Source organism: Rhamphochromis longiceps, linkage group LG10 (assembly GCF_057381845.1).
Source record: "Rhamphochromis longiceps isolate RC_006_pf linkage group LG10, R_longiceps_female_GT1.1, whole genome shotgun sequence".
Classification (NCBI taxonomy): Eukaryota; Metazoa; Chordata; class Actinopteri; order Cichliformes; family Cichlidae; genus Rhamphochromis; species Rhamphochromis longiceps.
Window position 1 is genome coordinate 9,698,519 of NC_140566.1, and position 23,951 is coordinate 9,722,469.

A 23,951-nucleotide genomic window follows, 5' to 3' on the forward strand; every position below is an offset into this window, starting at 1 on the left:
ATGTCAGCTAGGTTCTATACAGATGTTATGGATTACTCTCTCTCTTTTTTCTTTTCTTTTTTTTTTTAACATTATTTTGACAACATTTGAAATAAATGATCAATATTGTAACATTTATAACTCTGCTTTTTCACAGGGTTGGACAAAGGGGAACAGGTCTGTCTGCAACAATTGCAAGAAGCGAACATGAGATTTCTGAAATCATAGATGGGCTTTCTGAGCAGGAGGTGGGTATTAAGTGGACATAATTTGAAATGTGCTATGAGGTTCCTATGCCACAGTCATGAGCAGCTGTAACCAGTTCAGCCACTCTGGCCCTCTGAGGGTTTCTTTTTTTTCCCCCCATTGCGCCAAACAGAAAGTAGAAATATTTAGATGATAATGAGTTCTGCTGATTCTGCGGTAACCACACTAGTCTTTCTGTAACTGCTTCACTATAAAAGCATCACTGGTTTTGTGGTATAATGCTTTTAATGTGAAACTGAAACAACCGAAACAGCTGGTTAAGCAAAAAGGAGTGAAACTGTAAAAGGAGGCTCTCGAACTCACATAGTTCAAACACTGCCTGTTTGAAAAGTGTCTAGGTTTTTGTGTATTTGGAGAGGGAGAGATGTCTCTTTTATCTCCCTTACTACATCACCTCAAATCATAAAGCACATAATCTTCATGAGTAAGCTGTAAGGTGGTGTATTGGTTAAGAGGGGTAACAGAGGCTGCTTTGTCTGTGTTCCACAGAACAACGAGAAGCAGATGAGACAGCTGTCAGTCATCCCACCCATGATGTATGACTCTGAGCAGAGGCGAGTGAAGTTCATTAACATGAACGGCTTGATGGACGACCCAATGAAGGTGTACAAAGCCCGGCAGTTCATGAATGTTTGGACCGAACACGAAAAGGAGATCTTCAAGGAGAAGTGAGTTGTTTTCGTTTTGCTGGTGGCACAAGATGTTACAGTCGCAATGTCTCCCTGTACTTCAGATGTGGTTTATGGGACTTAATGCTAGCTTGCTCTTGTGGTTTTGGCACATGAATAATCTGTGGATTGTTTGTGCAGGTTTGTCCAACACCCCAAGAACTTTGGCCTGATTGCCTCCTATCTTGAAAGAAAGGTAAACTGCAGTTAAAGTGTTTGTCATAAGACTGCTTATTCTGATCTTTTGTAAGAAATTTATGTGTTCATTTTAGTTCCTATTTTTGTAGGTCTGCAAATCAATCAAATTTTATATGTATGGCACTTTATATGCAGGTCAGTGTAGTTCAGAGTGCTTGAAAGATGATTTATAAGCCAATAATAAGTAATACAATAATACAAATAATACCCGGCAAAATAAAAGTATGGAGTGCTTTGACTGCTCTGGGAGATGGGCCCTGTGAAAGAATCAATACATTTACCAAAAACAAAAAAATTAGTAGATGCATGGAATAATAAAATAGAAAAAATAGAAATAATTAAAGCTGCAAGCAGCAATGAGAGGGCCCTCCCATTCTGGTGTACCTCCAAGCGTGATGTGGTCAAATTTTGCTGAACGCCCCCAGACTTTTTTGATCCTCTTGGCATGTTACACATGTGTACCAAATTTCATTCATGTAGCTCAAACCATGCGCTGGTTGTACTATCATAAGTGACGCCATTGAGCCATTTCCTGCTCTCTGTATGTGAATCCAATAAAATATGTACATTTTCACCAGACCTTACACATGTGCAAAATTTTATGATTTTTTTTTTTTGCATTATAAAGCCTCAAAAAGGTGTTCAAAGACATAAAATAATAATAATAAACAGAACAGATACAATAGGGCCTTTGAACATTTTGTGCTCAGGCCCTAAAAAGCAAATACAGTTGCATCACAAAATAGAATAAAATGATGAATAAAATGAAAAAGCTTCCATCAGCAAATAAAAACAAGTTGGTGTTAGAAAGTAAATAAAAAATAAATGAAGTGATGTCTATAAAGCAGACTTCTTTGTACACTTACAGTGGATATAAAAAGCATAACACATCCAGGATTTTTTATGTTAAAACAAATAAGACTGCAATAAATTTCAAACCTTTTCCACCTTTAATATGCCCTACAATTTGGACAATTCAGCTGAAAAACAAACATAATCTGTTAGGGAAAAAATAGATAGTTGATAATAATAAACCAGGTTTAAGAACGGGAAATTCTTAAATTTGATATTCCTGTTTCAGTGTGTTGCTGATTGTGTCCTATACTACTACTTGACCAAAAAGAACAACAACTACAAGACACTGGTGAGGCGAAACTATGGAAGACGGAGGAGGAACCAGGTAAATCAAACACTTTTTAAAAATGTGATGTCGCTATTTTCACACTGGTACTGCAGCCCTAAATGTCTGATACACTGGGATCAGACATTAAAGAGTCTTAATGGTCTAACCAACCAAATCTCTGTGTAATGTGAGAGCAGCATAGGTGCGGTGAATTCAGTGGGCCACAGGGTGCTGTGCATCCTTTCTTCTGCATGCTGTACAGGGAGCACCCTCACTTAAACCAGACCTTTAAATCACACCCCCACTTAAATCAAACCAACCTGATTCACCCAAGATTTACAGAGTTCATGTGTTTTATTTATTTTCTTTTTACTAGTGTCAGTAACACGATGATGGATTTGTCTTTCACAGGCTTCTTTTATTAATAGGAAATTAGGTCAACTTTAGCAGTAAAACACCCTGTAAGCACTGGAAATAACAAATTATACAGTATGTCACTTGGCCTTATATTAAAACCATTGTTATGGATGGGCACAGCGTTTTCATCTGGCCATGACATGTCATTATTTCACAGTCTGCAGCACTGCCTTCGTCTTACTCTTACACACCTGTTTCATTTCTCATCAGACTGACAGCTGATAAATATACACATATGCTACATATATTACACAAGGACCACACCCCAGACTCTGCTTTGCTCGCAGTCTTCAAGGGCCAGAGAGAGCAACCTGAAAGCAGGGTTGACATTTACTTAATAATAATAATAATAATGGATTGCATTTATATAGCGCTTTTCGGGGGGCCTCAAAGCACTGTACAATTCCACTATTCATTCACTCTCACATTCACACACCGGTGGAGGCAAACTACAGTTGTAGCCACAGCTGCCCTGGGGCAGACTGACAGAGGCGAGGCTGCCATATCGTGCCATCGGCCCCTCTGGCCATCACCAGTAGGTGGTAGGTGAAGTGTTTTGCCCAAGGACACAACGACCGAGACTGTCCGACCCGGGGCTCGAACCGGCAACCTTCCGATTACATGAAGAACTGCCAACTCTTTGAGCCACGATCGCCCACTTAAGCTACGAGTAGTGAGATTATTACAATATGGGTTCAGTTTGACACAAACACTATCTGCACACGATAAAATATAAATAACCTCTGAGTTACTGAAATATAAATTAAAGTGTGCAGTGAAGTTTGGACAGTGAAAAATGTCATCCAGGATTGGGTAACCTGACACTGTTGGTCTGACTTAAGTTTCTTAAATTCTTAAAAGACAACACTGTATAGATGAACAAGTTTATTAAAACGTCTCTTCATTTTTAATCTAGCCAGCAGTTTTGTTTTCTGGCATGGAATCACCATCATGCAAAGCCATGAAGAGTGCTGCTTTGTTGAAAATTGTATTAATTATTTTAAAAGTGGAGATACATTAATTTAATATTAATGTATTTTTTGAAAAGAAAATACTATATGTATTGTGGCAGTTACTTATTAAGTGCTGAATCTGCAATGCTAGAACACACAGAAAAGAAAAGTGAGTAAAAAAGGAGGTGTATGATTGAAAAGCTGTGCAGAAATACAGAACAGTGATTCAGAGACATGAAATAATTCCAGATTTTTGTGAATAATTCAGAGTAAGCTGGAATTCTTTTGAGATGATGCTACTTTCATCTGCCGCATGGGTCTCTCAAAAGACTTACTTGTCCCGGCATCAAGCAAAGAGACAAAGCGGAGCCGCGTCTTCCTTTGAAGCCTCAGTGTGCGAGCACTGTCAGATATGGAATGTAAACTTTGTTGATGCTAAAAGGAAACCTTTAGAGAGACATACATATGATTGTTGTCTTGGCTGCATCATTTTAAGTGCAGCCATCTCCTAACTCTGATTAAAATCAGTGCCAAATGTCAGCCAACACGTTCTGTTGGATTATTCTCCTCCCTGTTGGACTTTCCCCATTTCACTATAGTCTGTGTACAGGACATTCTGTCTCTGTGGCGTACATCTACTGTGCAGTACAATGGGTTGGTTGTAGACCATTTCTCTACATAAGCAAAAAAGCTGCCAGCAGCTGAGAGAGAACTTGACTTTTCTGTGACACGTGAGGCCAACTATGAGCAGAGAAATGTCTTTCTGTATCGCCAGTTTCTGAGCTTATGATTGGTTGGACTTGTTGAAACCACTTTTTGTTTAACTTGTGGACGCTGGTATGTGATGTGGTGGATTGTTGTATACTGTTTACATTAACCGTTTTACTTGCATGCATAATAAGCAAGTCGGCTCTGTTGCAGATGCTGATTGATGCAGATTCCGAACTGCTTTTCCAAACAGTGGATGTTAAAGAAGGCTGTATACAGTAAATGGCCCTTTCTTTGAAAAGATTTTAAATTGTCAGAGTGATTATGGCTCTTACAGTCTTCTTTCATTCACAGATGAACTATAAAGGGTCCTTACCTGATTGATGAACATTGATTGATACTTAACTAGCCCAGGTCTACTTTTTTAGCTCACTAGAAAACATCAAAGTGTGAGCAATTTGTAATTTTTGTCACTTCGGAATGAAAATATTTAGTTCTTTTGTCACTTCTAAAGTAAAATCCCATCATCCTGTGATTCAGGGCAGTTCATTAAATAATTCAGTGTGTTGTTTTTCCCCCCATATACAATGGATTATTATTAATATTCGTAATAATGCACATCAGGACGTAGTGCACTTTTTAAGCTTTTTGTGCCTTAACAACTGCAGCTCAAGTGAGCAGAGTGAGTCATTAGAGTTGGAAGAAAAAGGACAAGAGTGAGCAAGAGTAAAGCAGTGGAATGTAGGGCGAGTGAGTGAAGCTGAGTGAAAAAAATCCTCAGTGAGACCGAGTCAGCGCTGGCAGCTTATCTGCTGTGTGCTGCTTTTTTTCTCTCTCTCTTTTTTTCTCCTCCTCGTTTTCCATTTCCTCTTTCTTCTGTTCTTCTGAGAGCGAGAGCGAGAGAAAGAGATATTCACCCCTCTCTGAGACGGCTGAGTTGGTACAGCCCGGCCATCTGACGGGCCCAAAAATCTCACTGTGCTGCTGTGAGTGCCAATCAAAGAGGAGTGCTCGACAGGGATTACCTTGAGTGACCCTGCATAGATTAGTGTGTGCATGTGAGATGGACAATTCTTTGGGCGGCTTAAGCGGCCTGATGACACGCTTTCCCGGAATATGTGTGGTTGTGCCGTGGCCCGGCAGCCCTTCTAAGGAGCTCTACTATGGTGCTGTCCTCCCCCTCTACTGCTACCGTTACCACCGCTATGGAAGCACCGGAGGGTAAATTCTCATTCGCACCACTGGTAAGCTGTGGCTCTCAGCGAAGGAAAGGGATTTTTATGACCAGCAAATGAGCTTACAGGTATGTCACTAACTGTAAAACCAGAGTTTTTAGTTTTGAGTTGAAGCCAGTTTACTTCTGTTGCTTTAGTCTGGGAGTTGATTTCTTGATTCCTCTGTTGCCTGTTTCTTCGCCTGCCTATTGAAACGTATTAGGACCTCTGCTGCGATGTTTTTTTTTTCCTTCTTTTCGAAAAAATTCAAATCCATGATATGTGGTCATGCCTGTTTTGTATGTGCTTTGAGAAAATATTGGAAATTGCTTCAATGTCATGTTCATGCAGTGACATTAGCTACACGTTAACAGATTTAGCATATTTAAGCACATTTAATCCTCAAGTAGATACACGAGCAGATGACAAGTTGAATAAAAATATGAGATGTTGTAAGATGTCGGGCCACATCATTCTGCTTAAACGGCTTCAGCGAGCCTCGACTTTGACAATAATTAAATACGTTTCTGGAACTTTATTAAAACAATGTAACTATACCCTGACTGATCCTGGAGTTTTTGGCTGATTGCCAATACAAATGTTAGGGAGTAAATTCAGATATCAATATATCAGCTGATACTGAGTTTCCCACACTTAGACTTTACTTTGGCATAGTGCCCAACCAAATATACTTAGCATCGCATTTTAGCTTTGCGGTTTTTTTAAATCTGTGGACAATAATCTTACTTTTGTTTTGCCCATCTCGTGTTTTCCCACCAACAGGCCATCAGCCCTGTTTTTCAGATGCGGAGTCCTGCTTTGCTGTGGTAATTGGTTCATGAGCTGCTCCACAGTGTAGTTCAAAAAAAGTTAGCAACTTTGGTCTAATTTGGATTTCTGTGAGGAATCTCTGTAGAGCCTACAAAGTAACCTACGCAAGTGGCGAACGTCATTGCCAGCATTTCTGTTGTGCTGCTGCATTATGTGTTTATCACCATGTGGTCGTGTTAAATAAAGTGTCAGCCGATGGAAACAAATAAAATGCTGAGACTTTTTTCCCTCCTGGGTCTCCACTCTTTCTAGTGGTCAGGTTGTTTTGTTTAGTTGTTTTTCCCCAGAAGAAAACATATTTGTCTCTCAAGTTTTTTCACTTTTTTTGTACATTACCTCACATAAGGCCAGAAAATTTTTGTCACTTGTGATTCCTTATACTGATGAAGTGATTATTATTCATTATTACTGGGATGATGGCTGTTAATCTCTTACTGATAAATCCCAAAACTGTGGTAAAAACATAGCTGGAAATGCACAGGAGGAATTGATGGTTCTCAAGAGGCCAATCACGGTTAGGGATGGGTATCGAAACCCGGTTCTTGTTGAGAACCGGTTCCCACTGTTTCGATTCCTTGGAATTTTTGCCATTTTTGCAAACGATTCCCTTATCGATTCCAGTCGCCCCGAATGATGTCACCACGTTGCGGAGCGTCATTTACCTGGCAGGAAACACAGCACCTAAGCAGCTCAAACGCTCAAAAGTTTGGTTATACTTTACGAGAACGGATGACAACAGGGCAACTTGCAAAGTAGATATTTCATTTAAGGGAGGAAACACTACGAATATGCAAAAGCATTTGCTCACAAAACACGCGATAACCTTAAATGAATGTCGTGTTTTTAATTCCGCTCCGGACTCGTGAATCATGTAGTTACAATTCTGAGGAGGTGTACATCGGGTTATGCTGAAGGTTACAAGGTAGAGTTTCAGAGGGGATTGCAGTTACGATGTAGTTAGGGTGTAGATTTCCCACTGAAGCATACATCCCCAGTTTCCACAAAGCCACAGTTACCTCAGCTGTGGTGTTACTTTGGTTCAAGTGCATTAGACAGTGCTGAGGAACATAAACAATGGAGCCCCTACTGGAAAAATTCTGTCATGGCACCATTTTGAAATTATCCCAAATTTATGTTGTTGCTGCATTATGTTTTCATACCTGTACATAACAGGATGGCATATACTGAGATTCAGTATATCTGTGACAGCCCAATATCTGTGAGGCTTTATATGGAGCTATTCTTCCAATAGATCTTCCCTCATTGGGTGTTTTAGTTGTAGTATTGGAGAACTTTGTTAAACATGTACCTCATATGTATTTAACTTGACTGAAATTGTGTGAAAACCACTTTTACCACTCAGTTTCACTATAGATCTTTATATGTTATAACTTCGCTCTCCTCCACCGCTAGCTGGCTGACTAACAACAGCACAAGCAAGAGTTGGCTCACAAAACTGGTTTTAGCACATACTTTTACAGTGCCACCATCTGGCAACAGACCTCTCTGCAGGCAGATGGGCAGACCCTGGAGTGGAGCAGACAGCGAAGGCACTAGCTCTGCTTGATCATAAACTACACTTAAGTATCCTTGGGCAAGATACTGAACCCCAAGTTTCTCTCCGATGCATTTATCTGAGTATGAATGGGTGAATGAGGCATGTTGTGTAAAAAGCTTTGTGTGCTCAAGTAGTAGTAGCGCTGTATAAGAACCAGTCGCATAACTACATAGGGATCGGGCGACCTTATCCTGGAAGAAACCACTTGGTCAGAGGATAGAAGCGTCCAATTAGAACAACTTGTGTTGTGGTAAATTGCCCACCCACCCTCACCTATCAGGTGTAAAGCAAAGATTTTTGCAGACATTTTTATTTATTTGTCTGGCACTGTGAAACGTGCACGCATAGCTGGTACATTGTATTGGACTGGAGCATTCCATTCATTCCTAAATGAGAAAATGTACTCAACTCAGACCCAGGTGGACCCTTATAAACCATAGTAAACAGGGAAAATGATGATACTGATGTCACCCATCATCGTTTATATAGACACTTTAGGTGTTGACACTCAGAAGAAACCTCTGTATGAGCACTGGTAAAGGAGTAGAAGTGATTTCTTAGCTAGACACAGAGCACATAAGGTATGAACTGAGGTTGCAGGTTGTACCATTCTACTTGTGCAAGGTGATTACTCTTTGACCTTCAGTTTGTTTTGCCACAGTATTCCTTAATAGCCTCTTTCTCAGTTTCCTGCCAGTTTTTGAAGCCATGAAGTAGATTTTATTGGTTTATAGTTCTTCCCCACGCAGTGCTGGATAGTAACCATGGCAACTTTCTTTTCTTTTCTTTTTTTTGGGACAAGTTGCTACACTGTGCTTAGGAGAAACCACCAGGTGTGCATAGCATTTTCATAGAACTTGGAGTGGTTTGACAGTTTTTAATCTTTTTGGGTTCCTTTACCAGAATCCTTATAAAAATGTGTTTTCCTAGTATTTGTCTTATGTGTGATAGCAATAACTAATGAATATTAGGACTGTAGATGATCCATAGTAATAATCTTTTTGTTTTTTTAAAATTTCCTATTCCCACAGTGGAATGGTTTGTAGAAAGAGTGAGAGATTCCTCGGGTGGCCTGAGTTCTGTGGTAGGAAAAAGAAGATTGACTTGTGGCTCTGTCATTTCCTAAATTAAATACAACTTGTGAATCAGCAAAAGACGGGAGAAATTAAAACTCTTAAAATATTCAAGACAGGTCAGGAAAGAGCTTCATTTAAAAACACTGAAGAGCCACAGAGCCACAGGGACTCGCTGACTTTGGGAGAACATCTGTGTAGAAGCTCTTTACGCAGTGTGGGAGAAGAGGCAGGAATGCCATGGCTCTATGGCCATCTCCAAAGCAAACACGAGCATTCCCTGACCAAACCAGAACAGCGCCTCACAGAAGGACATGCATGGGGAGAATAAACTGGGCTGCTGTCCTTTGCAAAGAAAGGTCTTTGAATTGGCAAAACTGACCAAAAAGCAAGCGTCTCATGCTACTGTAGGTAGACAGTGAGTCAAGAGTTAAATCCAAGTGATAGGTTGTACTCTATCAATCCATCCATCCACTAGTAATCCCAGCTTCAGGCATGCAACACTTAAAGGCTGCATCATCATACTGCACGATCGATTCATTCATCTATTTTCTTAACTGCATATCCAACTTAGGGTCACAAGAGGCAAGTTTACACCCTGGACAGGTCATTAGTCAATTACATTATAGGCACTATATTATGCAATATTGTTACATGGATAGCATGGATTACATTGATTTTTTTTTAAGTAGCTTGTGATCAACAGTTTTGACAGTTAAACAGCAAATTGCAACAACGTCAACCATGAACCATCAAAGTTTCCAGTTATGTGGACAATTAATTTAAAGGAAGCTCTGTGCACAGACTAATAGAGTTTATGGGAAAACTTGAGGACAGCACCACGTGCAGTTTTCTCGCATACTGTTGATTTGATTTCTCCTGTGTGTGTCTGTGTGCGTGTGTCCATTATGATGTAAAAACTCTCCGATACACTATCAGACTGGCTAAAGCAGCCACTAGTTCTTCAAGTTGAACACAGACTATTGTTCTACAGGAGTCGAGGCTGACTCCATTAAACTATGTTACAGTTTTCTTATTGCTTTTTTTTTGTGCTGTGTAGATTTTACTGTATAACAAGACAGCCAGACTCCTTGTGTGCAGAGACATGTTTTTGTAAAATAGACAAGACAGCCACATCCTTTTTTTTTCTTCTTCTTCTCCCCTAAGTGGTACCCGTGTCTTCATTCTATTTTCCTGCCCATATCTTTTGCCTTTACCATTGAGCGAAACACATTCCTTGGCCCCATCTGGTACCAGCATGGAATCTTTGGCTTGGCGTAGCCAGACTTGTTGCAGTGCAGCTCTTTCACTGAAACAGGCAGGAGAAAGCATTCTGTGGTGAACCACGCCAGCAATGATGATAAAGAATGCTGCTCTGTCCTCAATCACTCCATCTGGCTTGTGTTTTGTTTTTCTTTTTAATTCACATACAAATGATATTTTCACCCCATTCATATAGGTTTAATATTGAGTGAGTTAGTATTAAGTGAACTAATTTGCTTTGATGCAGTTTGTTTGTTTGTTTGCAGGACTACTCAAGCAGTCTCAAGCTGTTCTTGTTATCTGTTGGCAGTATGATATAAAGTTCATGAATAGTTAAGTGAGACACGAGAACTGGCCACACATCAGGGTTCTTCATTCTGTAATTAGGACAAACACATAAAAGAGAACACTGTCTGCAATATTGGTTGTTTATGCTGGATAATAAAAATACAGTATAGGGTCACATCTAAAGAAGAGCGTACAAAGCTTGTTAATCTTCTGCCATATTTTGAGTTTTGCTGTAATTTGTGCAGATGAAAAGTAAGAGTAATCAATGAGGGGCAACATTTGTTTTTATCGTTTTATTACTGAACATTTAACCTTACTGTTTAGGTTGTGCTGTATGATAGTGAAGCAGCATCAGACTGGCGGAAGGTGAAACAAGCCCTTTGAGGGGGGAGAAAGATAAAATGCTTTTGTAGTGGTTGGAACTGCTTGAAGTGTCTTACTGGGTAGATTTTTACATTTGAATTGAAGCATTGATAAGACTTTGCTCTGTATAATAGTCTCCCTCTTTGAGTTCTTGATTTATATCAATCTTGGAAGCCATCGGCTGGTCTGCTGACTTTCGTCTGTAGCCTCTGGGAGAGCGGCCAATTTTTTGGTTCTTCCAGTGTAGCCAACGGATATCCAGGCAAAAATTCCCATTCATATCCGCTGGTTGTTGTTTGTGAATGCAGATAATTTCAAATGGACAATCGACATTGCTAAGATGTTAGCCGATGGTTATCTGGTGCATTCTGACAAATGCAATCCTGTTTTTTGTGCTCCGCACGGGCTGTTAAACTACATGGAAGCAAAGCCTACACAAACAGGGTGGTTCAGTGGCACCTTGACTACAAGCAGATTATAAACTGAAAGCTTGTACTACCAAAAATCTTGTCAGATTCTGCATTTTCATATGAAGAATGCATTTTTAGAGATTATACTAAGTTTGAACAAATAAAATGTCTTTAACTAATCCACACTGTACTTAATGCTACTTCTTAATGCTCAATATTTCCCCCATGTGCTCTTGTCTTCAGCAAATAACACGTCCCTCACAAGAAGACAAGTCAGACGAGAAGAACGAAGAGGACAAGTCTGAGAAGTCAGAGAAAAAAGAGGACGAGGAAAAGAAGGACGAGGAAGAGAAAGATGAAAAGGAGGATTCTAGGTGAGTTATGAATAGTTGTTTGTCCTCGTGTCACCATTAGGCCCTGCAGGTAAAAGTCCTGTTTGTTTGATGTCAGTGTTTGATCCATTCACTCTGTGAGAAAGGATGTCATGGTTACATATGCTGTATTATATTTCACTGCTTTCAGTTAGCTGTAGTTATTAGGAAAGAGTTCACTTTTGATACCCAGCGACCCTGTACACTTTTGTACTTTAAATTAAGGTGTATTGCAGTGTATATTAGTGGTTCTTGGCTAATAGACAGACAACTTGCTAACTTGTAAATTTGTCTGTCCAGATTGTCTACGCCCAATCTCTAATAAGGTGTGTGTATGTGTGTGTGTTCAGTCAGCGAGGAGAAAGAACAGGTTACCGTAAGAGAGCTTGTTATTGCGGAGCCAAAAGCGAATAGATATTTGCAGTACCAACAGCTAAAAGCTGTGTTTCCCTGTCCAAAACCACAGGGACATTGGCAAGGACAAAGAAAAGTGTGACGGTGGGGAAGACGACGACGGAAAGGAGCAAAACACGCCGCGTGGCAGGAAGACTGCCAACAGCCAGGGACGCCGTAAGGGAAGGATCACCACACGCTCCATGGCCAATGAGGCTGCATCTGTGGCAGCTGAGGAAGCACCTCCCACTGCCCCCGAGCCTTCCTTGCCAGATCCACCACAGTTCCCTAAAACTGATCCAGCTCAGAAGGCCATGAAGGAGCCTGCAAAACCCCAGACTCCAGTAGCTTCCATGGATGCTGCTAAAGGTGAATACTCTCAGGATAGAGTCTGGGGTCTGGAGTGTTGTGAATTTTTGTGCACCACATTCAGTCGTATACTATTTAGGGAATGGGATTAAAATGTTAACAAAAGCAGTTCAATACTATGAAAGTATACATAGTTGGAACATTTTAAACATGACCCACAGCAATCTGTCAGCGAAAGCAAACTGCAGTTAATTTTTCTCTCGTCACTTCTTGTATTATGAGCTAACATGAATACCTATTAAAACAAGGTTGCAATAGAGACATAACACTCAAAGAGTGCTAAACTCATACTTGTGCATGAAAGTTCTACATCCGAGAAGGTGTCGTTTAAACTTCCAGAGGAAAAAACAATAATAATTCAAAGTGACTGGCTAAATAAGTTCTTGTGGTCATTTAAAATGGCTGCCATGTGTCAGCTTCTAGAAAGACTTTGGTACACGATGTGTTAGAATATTGCTCTGTTGGATTTCTTCTCATTAAAAATGTGTAGACTTTAAAGGTGGGAATAGTTTAAAAATGGAAAGTTGGCTCAGGTACTCATTGCCAGGTGTGTGCATTTCCCTCAGGAAGCTGTTTGCAGTCTGTCTCTCATCAGTGGACTGCTGTAGTTGTGTTCTTGTCATGGTACTCCTTTACACACTTTCAGTACTTGACGTCTGTCGCTCTGAGGGTGATAGCTCAGGTTACCAGGTACCCAGCTCCCTGTCTTTTAAGTTTCTCTTATAATTGAAGCACTCTTCTGCCACCCATGTTTAGTGCCATCTTCTGTCAGTACGGAATGCAACGTCATGTGGTTGGTTGGTTGCGGCTAATAGACTTACAATAGTTTATGTTAGCTAACTAGTGACAGAATCAACTGAGGGGAAAATAAGGACACTAAAACTAAAGGTCAGTTTAGGGGGATCACTTTTGTGCTGCCCCTGGCTGCAACAATGAGTTTTATGTTTAGAAAAAGAGGATATACTGTCCATTTTCACTGTCTCCTTAGCAGTAAGTTGCTTTATGTTGTTTGGCTAGCTGAACTCAAATGGGAAAATCCATCTGCTAGCTGTAATGTTTGGATTTCTAAAGCACTTTATGAATGTGTGGAGGAGAACCTGTTGGAGTCACCAGACCGAAAAGCTGGAGTCCAACACTCCAGCCAACACCGAGCCGTATCATAACCTGACAAAGCAGATGTTTGCATGATGCGATCAACGCTATTTTATGCAATAAAATATTCTCTCTTTTCCCAACACAACCAAACAGTTTACAAGATCAAAGGTTGCTACGAGCGTACACATGTAGTAAACTGTGATGTTGTAAACTGTTTGGTTTCTTACCAAAGACCATTGGAAATCCTGACATCCATCGGCATGTCCACTTACATTTGGGCTTCGCTTTTCCTTACTTCTAATATGAAATAATGAAGTCAATGAGATAATGTGAAGAAAAAACAAAAGGTCTCCAAAAATTGTGGCATCTCTTCCTCAGAGCCTCCACTTTGTTTTTGTTTGTTTTCTTTCTGTCTATTGCACACTTCGACCTAATTTTTCTGCCCACATACTGCTGATGGATTCCTGATTGTGCTTTGGTAAGAAACTTAGTTATGTTTGTGGTGTGGTGTTGTTATGTATGTAGTAAACTGTTTGGCTGTGTTTGGGCAAAGAAAGATTATTTTATTACTAGGGGTGCAACGATACACAAAATTCACGGTTCGGTTCGGTTCGATACTTTGGTGTCACGGTTCGATATTTTTTCGATACAAAAAAAATGTTCATGCCTTTTTAATTTGTCATTTATTAAAATTATAAATATATATTTTAACTCAAAAGTACAGTTTTTAAATTTAACCCTAACCCTTGTGCGTGTTTTTTATTTTGACAGCGAATGCGCACCTGCGGACCACTTATGTGCAGCCCTGGTTATTTAGCTCGTCATATTGCAGCCACAGAAATTCTTTTGTCCATGAAACCATAAAGCTGCACTTTCTTTTTGCCTTATAGTCTGATTTGTCATAACTTCTCCATTTTGTGGTAAGCTTTTCTTTGGCTGTCACTTCTTCACCCTGACCTGTCTTATTTGGCTCAGCAGAACTAAAATATATATCTGTCTGTGAAGGTTCTCAGTCATCCAGGTCATCGTAGTCAAATATAAATCCTGCTGCTTTTACACACGCACTCACATAAGCTCAGCGATTCTCTGCGCGATCAACCTCTCACATGTTTAAGCTGCGGGAGATTTCACTTGTCATGTTTGCATAGTAAGCTAACAATTAATAAGACGATGTCAGAGGAATTGGTGCACAAATTATCATCACTCACAGATCAGTGCTGTCGCTCTCTATACACAGTTCGGGCGATTGCAAAGTGAAAGCAAAAAACAAGCGCAAATTCAAACGCGATTTCAATATGTCACATATTGACAGTGGCTCACCGATGCCAATGACATAATTACCCAGCTACATTTCTGAAAGAATGCAAAAGCATTGACATATATTTTTCCTTCCTACAAAAGCCCGACGGGCAGGGCAGAGATAGATTTTGGTACCCCGACTGAAAAAATCGCTAGCTCCGGGACGTCGGGCTAGCGATATTGCAAGCCCTGTATCTGATTGAGGAATCACTCATCTTTGGAAAAGAGAGTTTATTACAGAGAAATGTCTCTTTCCAAAATAAAAGCTATACTATCCGCTTCTTCTGGGCTATATTCTCAGCAGCATATTAAACAGCTGTCTAAATGACTCGGCTAAAGTTAGTAGCATGCTTGCTTGTTTTTTTTCTGCTTCCACTTGTCTTTGCACTAGGATGATGTCAGCGTAAATGTGCAGTCATATTCGTTGTGTTCCCACTAGTGCTTTCAGGTTAATCTCGTTGAAATGACCTTAACGCCACAACACGGCAAATCTCCGTTAACGAGCTACCGCCGATCGCCCCGTGCATGGGGCTAGACGGCCAACACGTTAACGAGCTAACTGCGCTAACACACTAGTTCCCACCCATGTAATTGAGCATTGCATGGCACATCCAACATACTGTTTTACTTTAGTCCATGACTTGCTTACCTTCAGGGTCATACGTCACATGAAAACCAAAATAATTCCAAACGCCAGATCTGAATGAGGGTGGGGGAGGTCCATCTTGTAAGGAGAGCTTAACTTCTGTCTCGCTAGCTTGCCCTGCGCTCTTCCTTCTGACTATGCTGTCTGTGTTGAGCGCTCAGTGAATCTGCGTTCGACTACTCCGCCTAGGCTGCACTGTCGACCCTAGGCGGAGCAGTCGAACGCAGATTCACTGAGCGCTCAACACAGACAGCATCGTCAGAAGTAAAGTTGATAAAATAAATTACAAATTTTGTATTGTTCGATACATATGCGTACCGAACCGAAAGCACTGTATCGAACGGTTCAATATCGATACGAATATCGTTGCACCCCTATTTATTACATAAAATATTGCAGATCACGTCAGCTGATTTCTCTGATTTATTGATTCTGTCACTAGTTAGACTTACATTAGTTTATGCTAGCTATTAGCCGCAACCAACCATCCAACCACAGGATGTCACGTTCCGTATTGACAGAAGATGGTGCTAAACATATTTTTAAAACTTGAACTTTAAGCACTTATTTCTTAAATCCAGCTTCACACACAGAGTGTTTTCTGCGTCAGTTTTTGAGAGCAGGGCTCCATGATGTAAATTAGCCTTTATATATGTAGCATTTCATGTCCTCTTTAACCCTTTACAGTGTCCACCCATGCTTCAAACCCTTTCTATCCTGGTTTATGTAGGACTTGTCAAACCTAATCTCCTTTAATGACTACATTGTGGATTTTGAGTGGGACTGTTTACTTGCTCAGTAACCCCTGCAGCCATGATGTTTCTTAGAAGTACGTGGGCAAAAGGGTAGCTATCTGTCAGTGTTGCCTAGCTGAAATGGGGCCAAGCAGATTGAGGAAGCTGCTGATTCAGTGGGGGTTTGGATTCTCTTTTGGGGGCTGGTGTGTGTGTGTATATATATATATATATATGTCATTAGGCCACATGCTATGCTGTAGGCGGACACTCTGTTTTCATATCCGACTGATTAAGAGCCACTCTAGAGGGGCCTCCCCTGTAGTGGGGTGCATTTCGTCAGTGAAGAAGAAAGCTTAGTCTGGTAGACATTTGCTTAACTAAAAGTAAAACACAGTGTGGCAGGAGAAGTCTGAACAGTGAGAATTGATCTCGTCTTCAAGATTGGTGGGTTTGAAGGGGGCAGACCACCTCTTAATGTCAAGGGTACATCTGCAGCTATATTTGTCCAAATGTTTACACAGTCTCAGTGGGTGCCATAGAGGAGAGTGGGCTAGAGTTCATTCAGCCCCCTCCACACTTACCGTGCTCTTCTGTGAATTTTGTTAGAGGCGGGGCAATGAACTGTGTAATCAAGCCAAGGCAAAGGGGAGGAGCGTGTATCTGTGCACGCGGGAGGGTTTTTGGGTTGGCTGTTCTGTCTATTTGTCTCCATCCAAGGCCATTTCCCAAAGAGGGAGGCATGGCTCTCAACTATCTGGTGCTACATCAGCTGACCAAGGCCCTCCCCTCTCGGATTAGAGAGGAGCAGGGCTTGCTCAGGGCTGTGGGGAAGGAGAGAGAACGAGAAAGCAGGAGAAAATGAGAGGAGGAGAGTAAGCTAGAGCGAGAGTGTAAGTGAGGGAGCAGGTCTCGGCAGCCCCTGAATGTAAACAGATTATTAGATTAGCGGCCATGAGAAGAAGACGACTGAAGAAAGAACTGTCATTCTCTCACCGTCACCCTCCCTCCTTCACTTTCTATTGCTTTTTTTCCCTCTCTCCTTCTATCAGTGCTGATGGGGCTGTGTCTGTCTTTGTTATTTAGCTGGCGCTGGTGAAACCGGAGAAACTTCTCGCTGGACCGAGGAGGAGATGGAGGTTGCCAAAAAAGGTACTGCTTTAATGAACTACTCTCTTTCCTTTATGTCTTTGTCCTTCCTGTTATCACTGTGCGGCTGAGACGCCTCTGCTTCTTACGATTGTGTTTTTCCCTCCATCTCCCGCCTTTTTCCATCCGCTTTGATTATCTGATATTGCGTTGCCCTGCCCGTTTCCTACATGCAAACGGGAATGACTGCGCACATGCATTCACACAAATAAAAACTATTCCTGGTGCTTTACTGGAAACTGTTGGAGAGCCTGTAGTCCGCCCCCCCCCGCCCTTTTAGCTGCATTGCTGACTTCTCAGAAGTGATCTATTAAGGCCATCCAGGAAGCAGCAGACCGTGACGTTTTCCTTCAAAGATCTCTATCTATTATTCAGGTTCAGACGCTTTTCAGATTCTCTAAAAAACAGAAAGGAAAAAAAAGTGAAAGTTACTTCAACAAGTCTTCGAAATATTCATTGCACGCGTCGCTTGGTCTAAGGTTAGACACTACATGTCTTTAGTCAGCTAATGCCACACAAGTATGCCTACGCTTGCCCCTTTCTGCTTGGATTTGCTGGTGATAGGTTCTTATTCAGGGTAGATTGGCAGAGTAAACAAATGGATTCATGTTGAAAAATTAAGACTGTTGCGTGTTTCGATTTGCTCCACCTTTCCAAAAATACGAGTGGATATCATCTCCTCAGACAGGAAAGTCATATAACATAGTAGGTTCGGAAATCACCTTTATGCTGCCACATGTGGCTGATCAGGCAGGCCCAGTGAACAGTTTACCTCTGAGTAACTTGATTTGTTTATCTGAATAAGCCCTGGTGTTATTACAAGGCTGAGACATGCCAAGCTTGGTAGTCAAATCAGAACATCCCCTCAGATTAAGAAAGAATTTGGGTCATTGCAGTTCTTTATTGTTGTCTGGATGATTTCACACCTTTTACTAAAATGTGATATTAGTATAATTAGAATTTGGTATAATCACTTTCGTTTAAGCTGATGTAATACAGCTTATGTATTGTTGGTAGGCCATATACCCCTAGTTCCTCAGCGAAATCTGAGGTGTTAAAATCAGTCAGACCAGAGCAGCTACCACATTGAAGTTATAAAGCTCACAAAGGCCTTTTATTGCTAAGTGTATTACGGATATTTTGAATATATAACTGGATTGAATGTTGTCTTGGTAACACAAGAAACAGTGACACTTTCTTCGATTAGCTTTTAGAAGAAGTTCACTTGATTGTTTCCCAGTTTCTGCCTTCAGATTTAGTGCTGTGCTCACAGCACCATAACTTAATTTGTCAATGATTACTATGAACGTGTGAACCACTGATTGTAAATTAATCTCAAGACATATTCTGTTTGTGCACAGCACTGAGAAATACTATGAAACATCTGGCACAGTTGTGATTATGTGGAAGGAGTATTAGTTAAATATAGTACCAGAGCAGTTACAGCAGCACAGGAAAAATATGACCAGGGCTGTAACAATATTGGCTAATTAACTTGTCATAGTGATCAAAGCAGAATAAGCTAAGTGGTGATCGGATAGAGTGAGTTTACTGTATTCAAGTACATCCCCCCCCCCCCCGCGCGCTCCAAACAAAAAAAAAAACGAGAGCTGCTCTGAACTGGAACATTAATCAGGTTTTGTCTTTAGCTGTGCAGCGATTTGTCAAGCTGCCAGTATCCTTTATCTTAGTGGGATTAGGCGGGAGAGAGAGGTCACATGGGTTACAGGATTTAGAGAAGAGCTGCTCTAAAGGTAAATGGAAGTCTTCCAATTGACTGTAGGGTGAAAGAATAATTTCAAAGTTTAGTGGGACCATTAAAGCTGATTGTGCAGGATGGGGAAGACCAACAGCAAATCGCAGCAGCGGGGATCCCAAGAGTGTAGTGTAATTTTTGTGGTGATGCTTTTATTTGTTAAAAGATATCGTTAAGATTTAACTGAGATCATCTTCCAGAGCCACATTGGAGGTTCTGACACAGCATGAGAACCATTACTGCATGTTCACGCTAAATAGGGCTTTTAAAACTTGTCCTTTCTGCAGTGCCTTTTACATTACTGCAGCCAAACCTCGATTGAATACAGTGTCCATCGTGATTTTGTAAAGTCCTGTCTGGCATTAGTTTGTATTATTAAACATGAAATGCCTTGTTAATTTGTATTTTACCAAGTATTCAAGTTAGATTTTTGATTTTGCATCATCTCTCTCCGTCCTGCACCAGGGCTTGTTGAGCATGGGCGAAACTGGACAGCTATTGCCAAAATGGTGGGCACCAAAAGCGAGGCACAGTGCAAGAACTTCTATTTCAATTACAAGAGACGTCACAACTTGGACAACCTGTTGCAACAGCATAAGCAGGTAAGCTGATTGTAATCTGGATTCAGTTGCAGGCTGTCTTTAAGCTGTTGTAACTCTGTATGAATGAATGTATTTTATTAAAAAAAAATTTTTGTTTACGTGTTTTTTGGTTCCCAGGATACACGAAAGGCTCGTGCTGATAGGTCTCAAGGTGAAGGTCTAGCCACGCAATCACCGGATGATGATGAGGACAATGCAGAGGACAGTGAAGGTCAGAGAGATGGATAAGATAACACATAACAATCACACACATTCTTAAGAACTCTTTTTGGGTTGTAAAGACTGCACGTCTTCATCGTGTGATAGATTCTTGATTATGAGCTTTGAAGCGTAGTGCTTGATCTCAAATGTTAAGTAAAGAGTTTAGAAGAAATCTGTGAAGCTCGATCCAAACTTCTATTTGTCATTTAAGTGTTTCCTCTGGGTTGATGGCAGTGGGCTTACTCTGTACTGACAGTAGTTTTAATAAGTGAGTGGAAAAGAGATCAAATGCAAAAAGGCAACGAGTAGAGGAAGAGACTAAAGATGTGAACTAATTCAGACTACATAGGTGCCTGTTGCATAACAGTTTGTAGCTTTGAAGACTGAAGAAAGCCCACTCTTTGAACACAAAGTGCTGGTCCCACTTGTTTGATCAAACAAGCCTGCCTGTCTACCTGCCTCCCTCACTTCCAGAAATCCTTATCTCTGCTGGGTTTACATGGTGAAGGCATGAAGGCATTTTTTCTTTTTCTTTTTTTAACAGCACAGTGTTTTTGATGTTTTTTTTCTGCAAAAAACCAACAACATCAAACCAAGTTTAAGAAAGGTTTACAGACTTTGGACACTTCGACTATAATTTAAACAAACTCTGCTTTACAAGATAACTGCGGCGACGTCGCAATGTTGACTTTATCTACATCTGATGGAAATCAGGTACTGCTGGTGATCTACACGTCACAGATCTCACTTTATAAAGTTACACATTAGGCCATCAGAGGCATTAATAAAACTCTCATAACTATAAACATCGTGATTTACCATTTGGATATTTTGTAAAGCTGCTTCTTTGATTTTTGGTTTGATGCATTGAATGGATCTACAAATCTGGACTACCATCACCATGGTAACAGCTGCAGCTAGACAATATGCAAACCGAGACGGGCAGACAGGTTTTAAACATGTGGTTTCTGGATGTGAATTTATTTTTTATTTTTTATCACTTTAAGCTTTCTGTTTTGTTTGCAATACTGTACATCCGCATAGATTGCAGTTATCTAAACTTAGGTGTGAACTGAGCTTATGATTTCTTTTTATCTTTCAAGGTTGTGCTTGCGGTTGTGAGACCTTGAACATAGCACAGGCAAATATTATCAGCGATAAACAAAATATGGTGTTTTGCAATAAGTGGCAATCACATGTGTGCCTAAGCGTGAATGCATGTGAATACATTTCAAATGGGTAAAGTGAATGTTTAGGTCCTGTTGTAGATTTTCTGTCTGGGGTTTCATGCTATGTGAGTTTGATATAAATACCCCATTCTTTCTTGACTTAATACATGGAGGCTGTATTATGGCTGATGTTTTAATGGTTTCATGGAATATTCATTGAATTGTATTATTTCCACGATCCAATTGCGTCTTCTTTATATGATTAATCTTAGAGTATCTGCTCTTGTTTTGATTTATGTCAGGATGTCTATATTTATTTTCATTGTTAGAAGGAGTTTAGAAAAGTCCTGTGAGTTTTAGTTAGGGCTGAACGATATATCGCATTTGCGATAATATCGCGACATGATCAAGTGCAATTTTCTAACCGCAAAGGCTGCGATTATACTCTGGACATGTCCAAATTCATGGGCTGCATCCTCCTGAGGCCGCATTTGTAGACCGATTACGTCACAGCGACGTGCCGAAGGCTGTCCAAATTACTACCATATCCCAGAATTCATAGCGCGGCCCAGCCAAACTCCAGTTTCCAGCAATGGCGGCCGCTACTAAGTTTTAAAATTACTCATACTAATCTTTCTGGGTCACAAAATAAACTTTTAACATATTTTCAGGCGAGAAAGTAGTTGTGTAAACATCAAATATCTGCTCGGTTTATCAAGATATCCCATATTTGCAAAAGTGCTTCGACGTTTTCAGAGGCGTCTGCTACCCACCAGCTCGACAGCTAGCCGGGAGCTCGAGGGTTACTGATGCGGCCGAGAACGGCACAACTCCCGGCACATCATTTTCAGATCACCGCGGAGTTTCGCTGCTCGGGTTAAACGTGATATATAAGTCACTTAGACAACCTAAAAATGTTATTGTTGGGCTTTTTTCAGTGTTTTGTTTGTTCGTGAGTAAATCGGTTTGGCTGAGATTAAAGTTATTAGATTAGATAAAATAAAACTTTATTAATCCCCCGGGTGGGTTCCTCCTTGGTTTTCACACAGCTGACTAAACGTCAAACAGAAAACTTATTAAACAGAAGTATGAGACAGTCGAGAATTTACACCAGTGTCTGGTTATATTTTAGATAGCAAGAAGCAGACGGCCGAGTTTATTAAACTCCACCGAGACAGCGGTGACGCTAATCAGAACTAGCCTTCTGATTCAGAAGGCTAGACCGTCCAATTTCACGCCTTTAAATTTTAAAGGCGTGTTTGTGTGTGTGTTTATACAATTGCTATTATGTTTGCACTTTATGTGTAATGTTACTGACTGCAGAGATCAGTAAGATGTGTGTATTTTTTATTTATTAGTTTTATTTATTTAATTTTATTTTTTAATTGAATGACTGTCTAGTAGTTCACAGATGTCGAAAAACTGAGTGTGGTAAAGCCACTGATTTTTTTTATGTATATTTCTGCAATCTGCACATTGTACTGACTTTCATTTTAATGTTTACACCAGGGTTCCTTGTCAGCACTTTATGCTCAGATGTTTGTAAGCTAAAAATAAACTATTGTGTATGTTCAAATATACTGTTGTGATTGAAGAAGTTAAATAAAAATGTCAGTCATCAATTCATGCATCACCTCATGTCATCATAACAGAGGTCTGTCTTCCAGGAAAGAACAGTTTAAAATTAATGTAATATAGTATTGGCCATACTATATGATGTATTGCTTGTCTTTGTTTAATAATACAGAAGACAAAGACCTTAAAAAATAATCGCATATCGCATCGCAATCGCAATATTGGGGCAAAAAATCGCAATTAGATTATTTTCCATAATCGTTCAGCCCTAGTTTTAGTAACTTCATTAATTGTTTGTCATGTATTAATTTGTCCTTGGGTGCTTCCTTAGGAGGTGACAACAGCTCTGATACAGAGAGCGCCCCTTCCCCCTCTCAGGCTGACTCCTCAAAGTCCGGTGACTCCAAGAGGGCAGACGGCGCTGCAGGAGATACTCAGTGTGCTGACCAGGACAAAGGCCAGACTAGCAATGGGAAGGCTCCAGAGCCTCCATGCGAATTCACAGTGAAACAAGAGAAAATCCCAGAGGGCGAGGTGGGATCTCAGGAGGAAAAAGCCAGGGTGACTTCCTTTGCAGGCTCAGTACATCCTAAAACGGAACCTCTGGATGTGGTTATGAATCTCGAAGAGGTTAAAGTGAAGATGGAGCCCGGTATCAAGGAGAAAGGCGAAAAGGGAGATCATGGCGAAAGGCTCCACTCAGATAATGACTCCAGCGCCACCTGCAGTGCTGATGAGGATGTTGAAGCAGAGCCTGAAAGGCAGAGGTGAATTTTCATAGCAAATTTCATAGCATAAGCTCCCTGTTCACGCGTTCATGTTGTGTGTGAATAACTGCATTTTCCAAAAAGAATGCTGTCAAATTATTTTAAACGTCTATATTTTGTCTCACGCAGCAGAATATTCTCCATGGAAAAGCCTTCGTTGCTTAACCCTCCAGGCTCGGTGTTGGTGCCTTCACCTAAGCAAACCCAGCTCAACATCGATCAGCTGCATCAGCGGGCAGCTTCAATACCACCCATGGTTGGTAACTTTTTCAGAAGGATCATTCTCAGACAAAAAAAAACCTACAACAAAAAAACTACAGGCCTTTATAGTGTAAGCACTATGTAATACATGGCAAACAGTTCCACTGTGTGTGGAAACATTTTTTCTATTAAGGTTTTTATTGAATGAAAACAATAATATTTGTATGTTTATTAAACGTGTTCTGGAATTGCTTCCCTGCAGTGCTTCATCATCTCACTTAGTTCATATCTGGCTTCCGGACTCATGGACT

At 40.6% G+C, this 23,951-nt stretch overlaps 1 protein-coding gene across 7 annotated transcripts in view; it reads left to right on the plus strand.

Moving 5' to 3' along the window:
- Window positions 1-23,951, plus strand: part of ncor1 (nuclear receptor corepressor 1) — a 62,155-nt gene that overhangs the window by 22,728 nt on the left and 15,476 nt on the right. For 5 of the 7 annotated variants that reach the window (XM_085420075.1, XM_085420078.1, XM_085420079.1 and 2 more), the window contains exons 11-21: window positions 137-227; window positions 736-914; window positions 1,056-1,110; window positions 2,194-2,292; window positions 11,557-11,687; window positions 12,151-12,446; window positions 17,307-17,372; window positions 19,591-19,727; window positions 19,845-19,938; window positions 23,004-23,439; window positions 23,569-23,695. In XM_085420075.1, coding sequence (XP_085276201.1) covers window positions 137-227; window positions 736-914; window positions 1,056-1,110; window positions 2,194-2,292; window positions 11,557-11,687; window positions 12,151-12,446; window positions 17,307-17,372; window positions 19,591-19,727; window positions 19,845-19,938; window positions 23,004-23,439; window positions 23,569-23,695 — 1,711 coding nt within the window. The remainder of the gene's footprint in view (window positions 1-136; window positions 228-735; window positions 915-1,055; window positions 1,111-2,193; window positions 2,293-11,556; window positions 11,688-12,150; window positions 12,447-17,306; window positions 17,373-19,590; window positions 19,728-19,844; window positions 19,939-23,003; window positions 23,440-23,568; window positions 23,696-23,951) is intronic. The other 2 variants (XM_085420077.1, XM_085420081.1) reach the window with 1 other exon arrangement.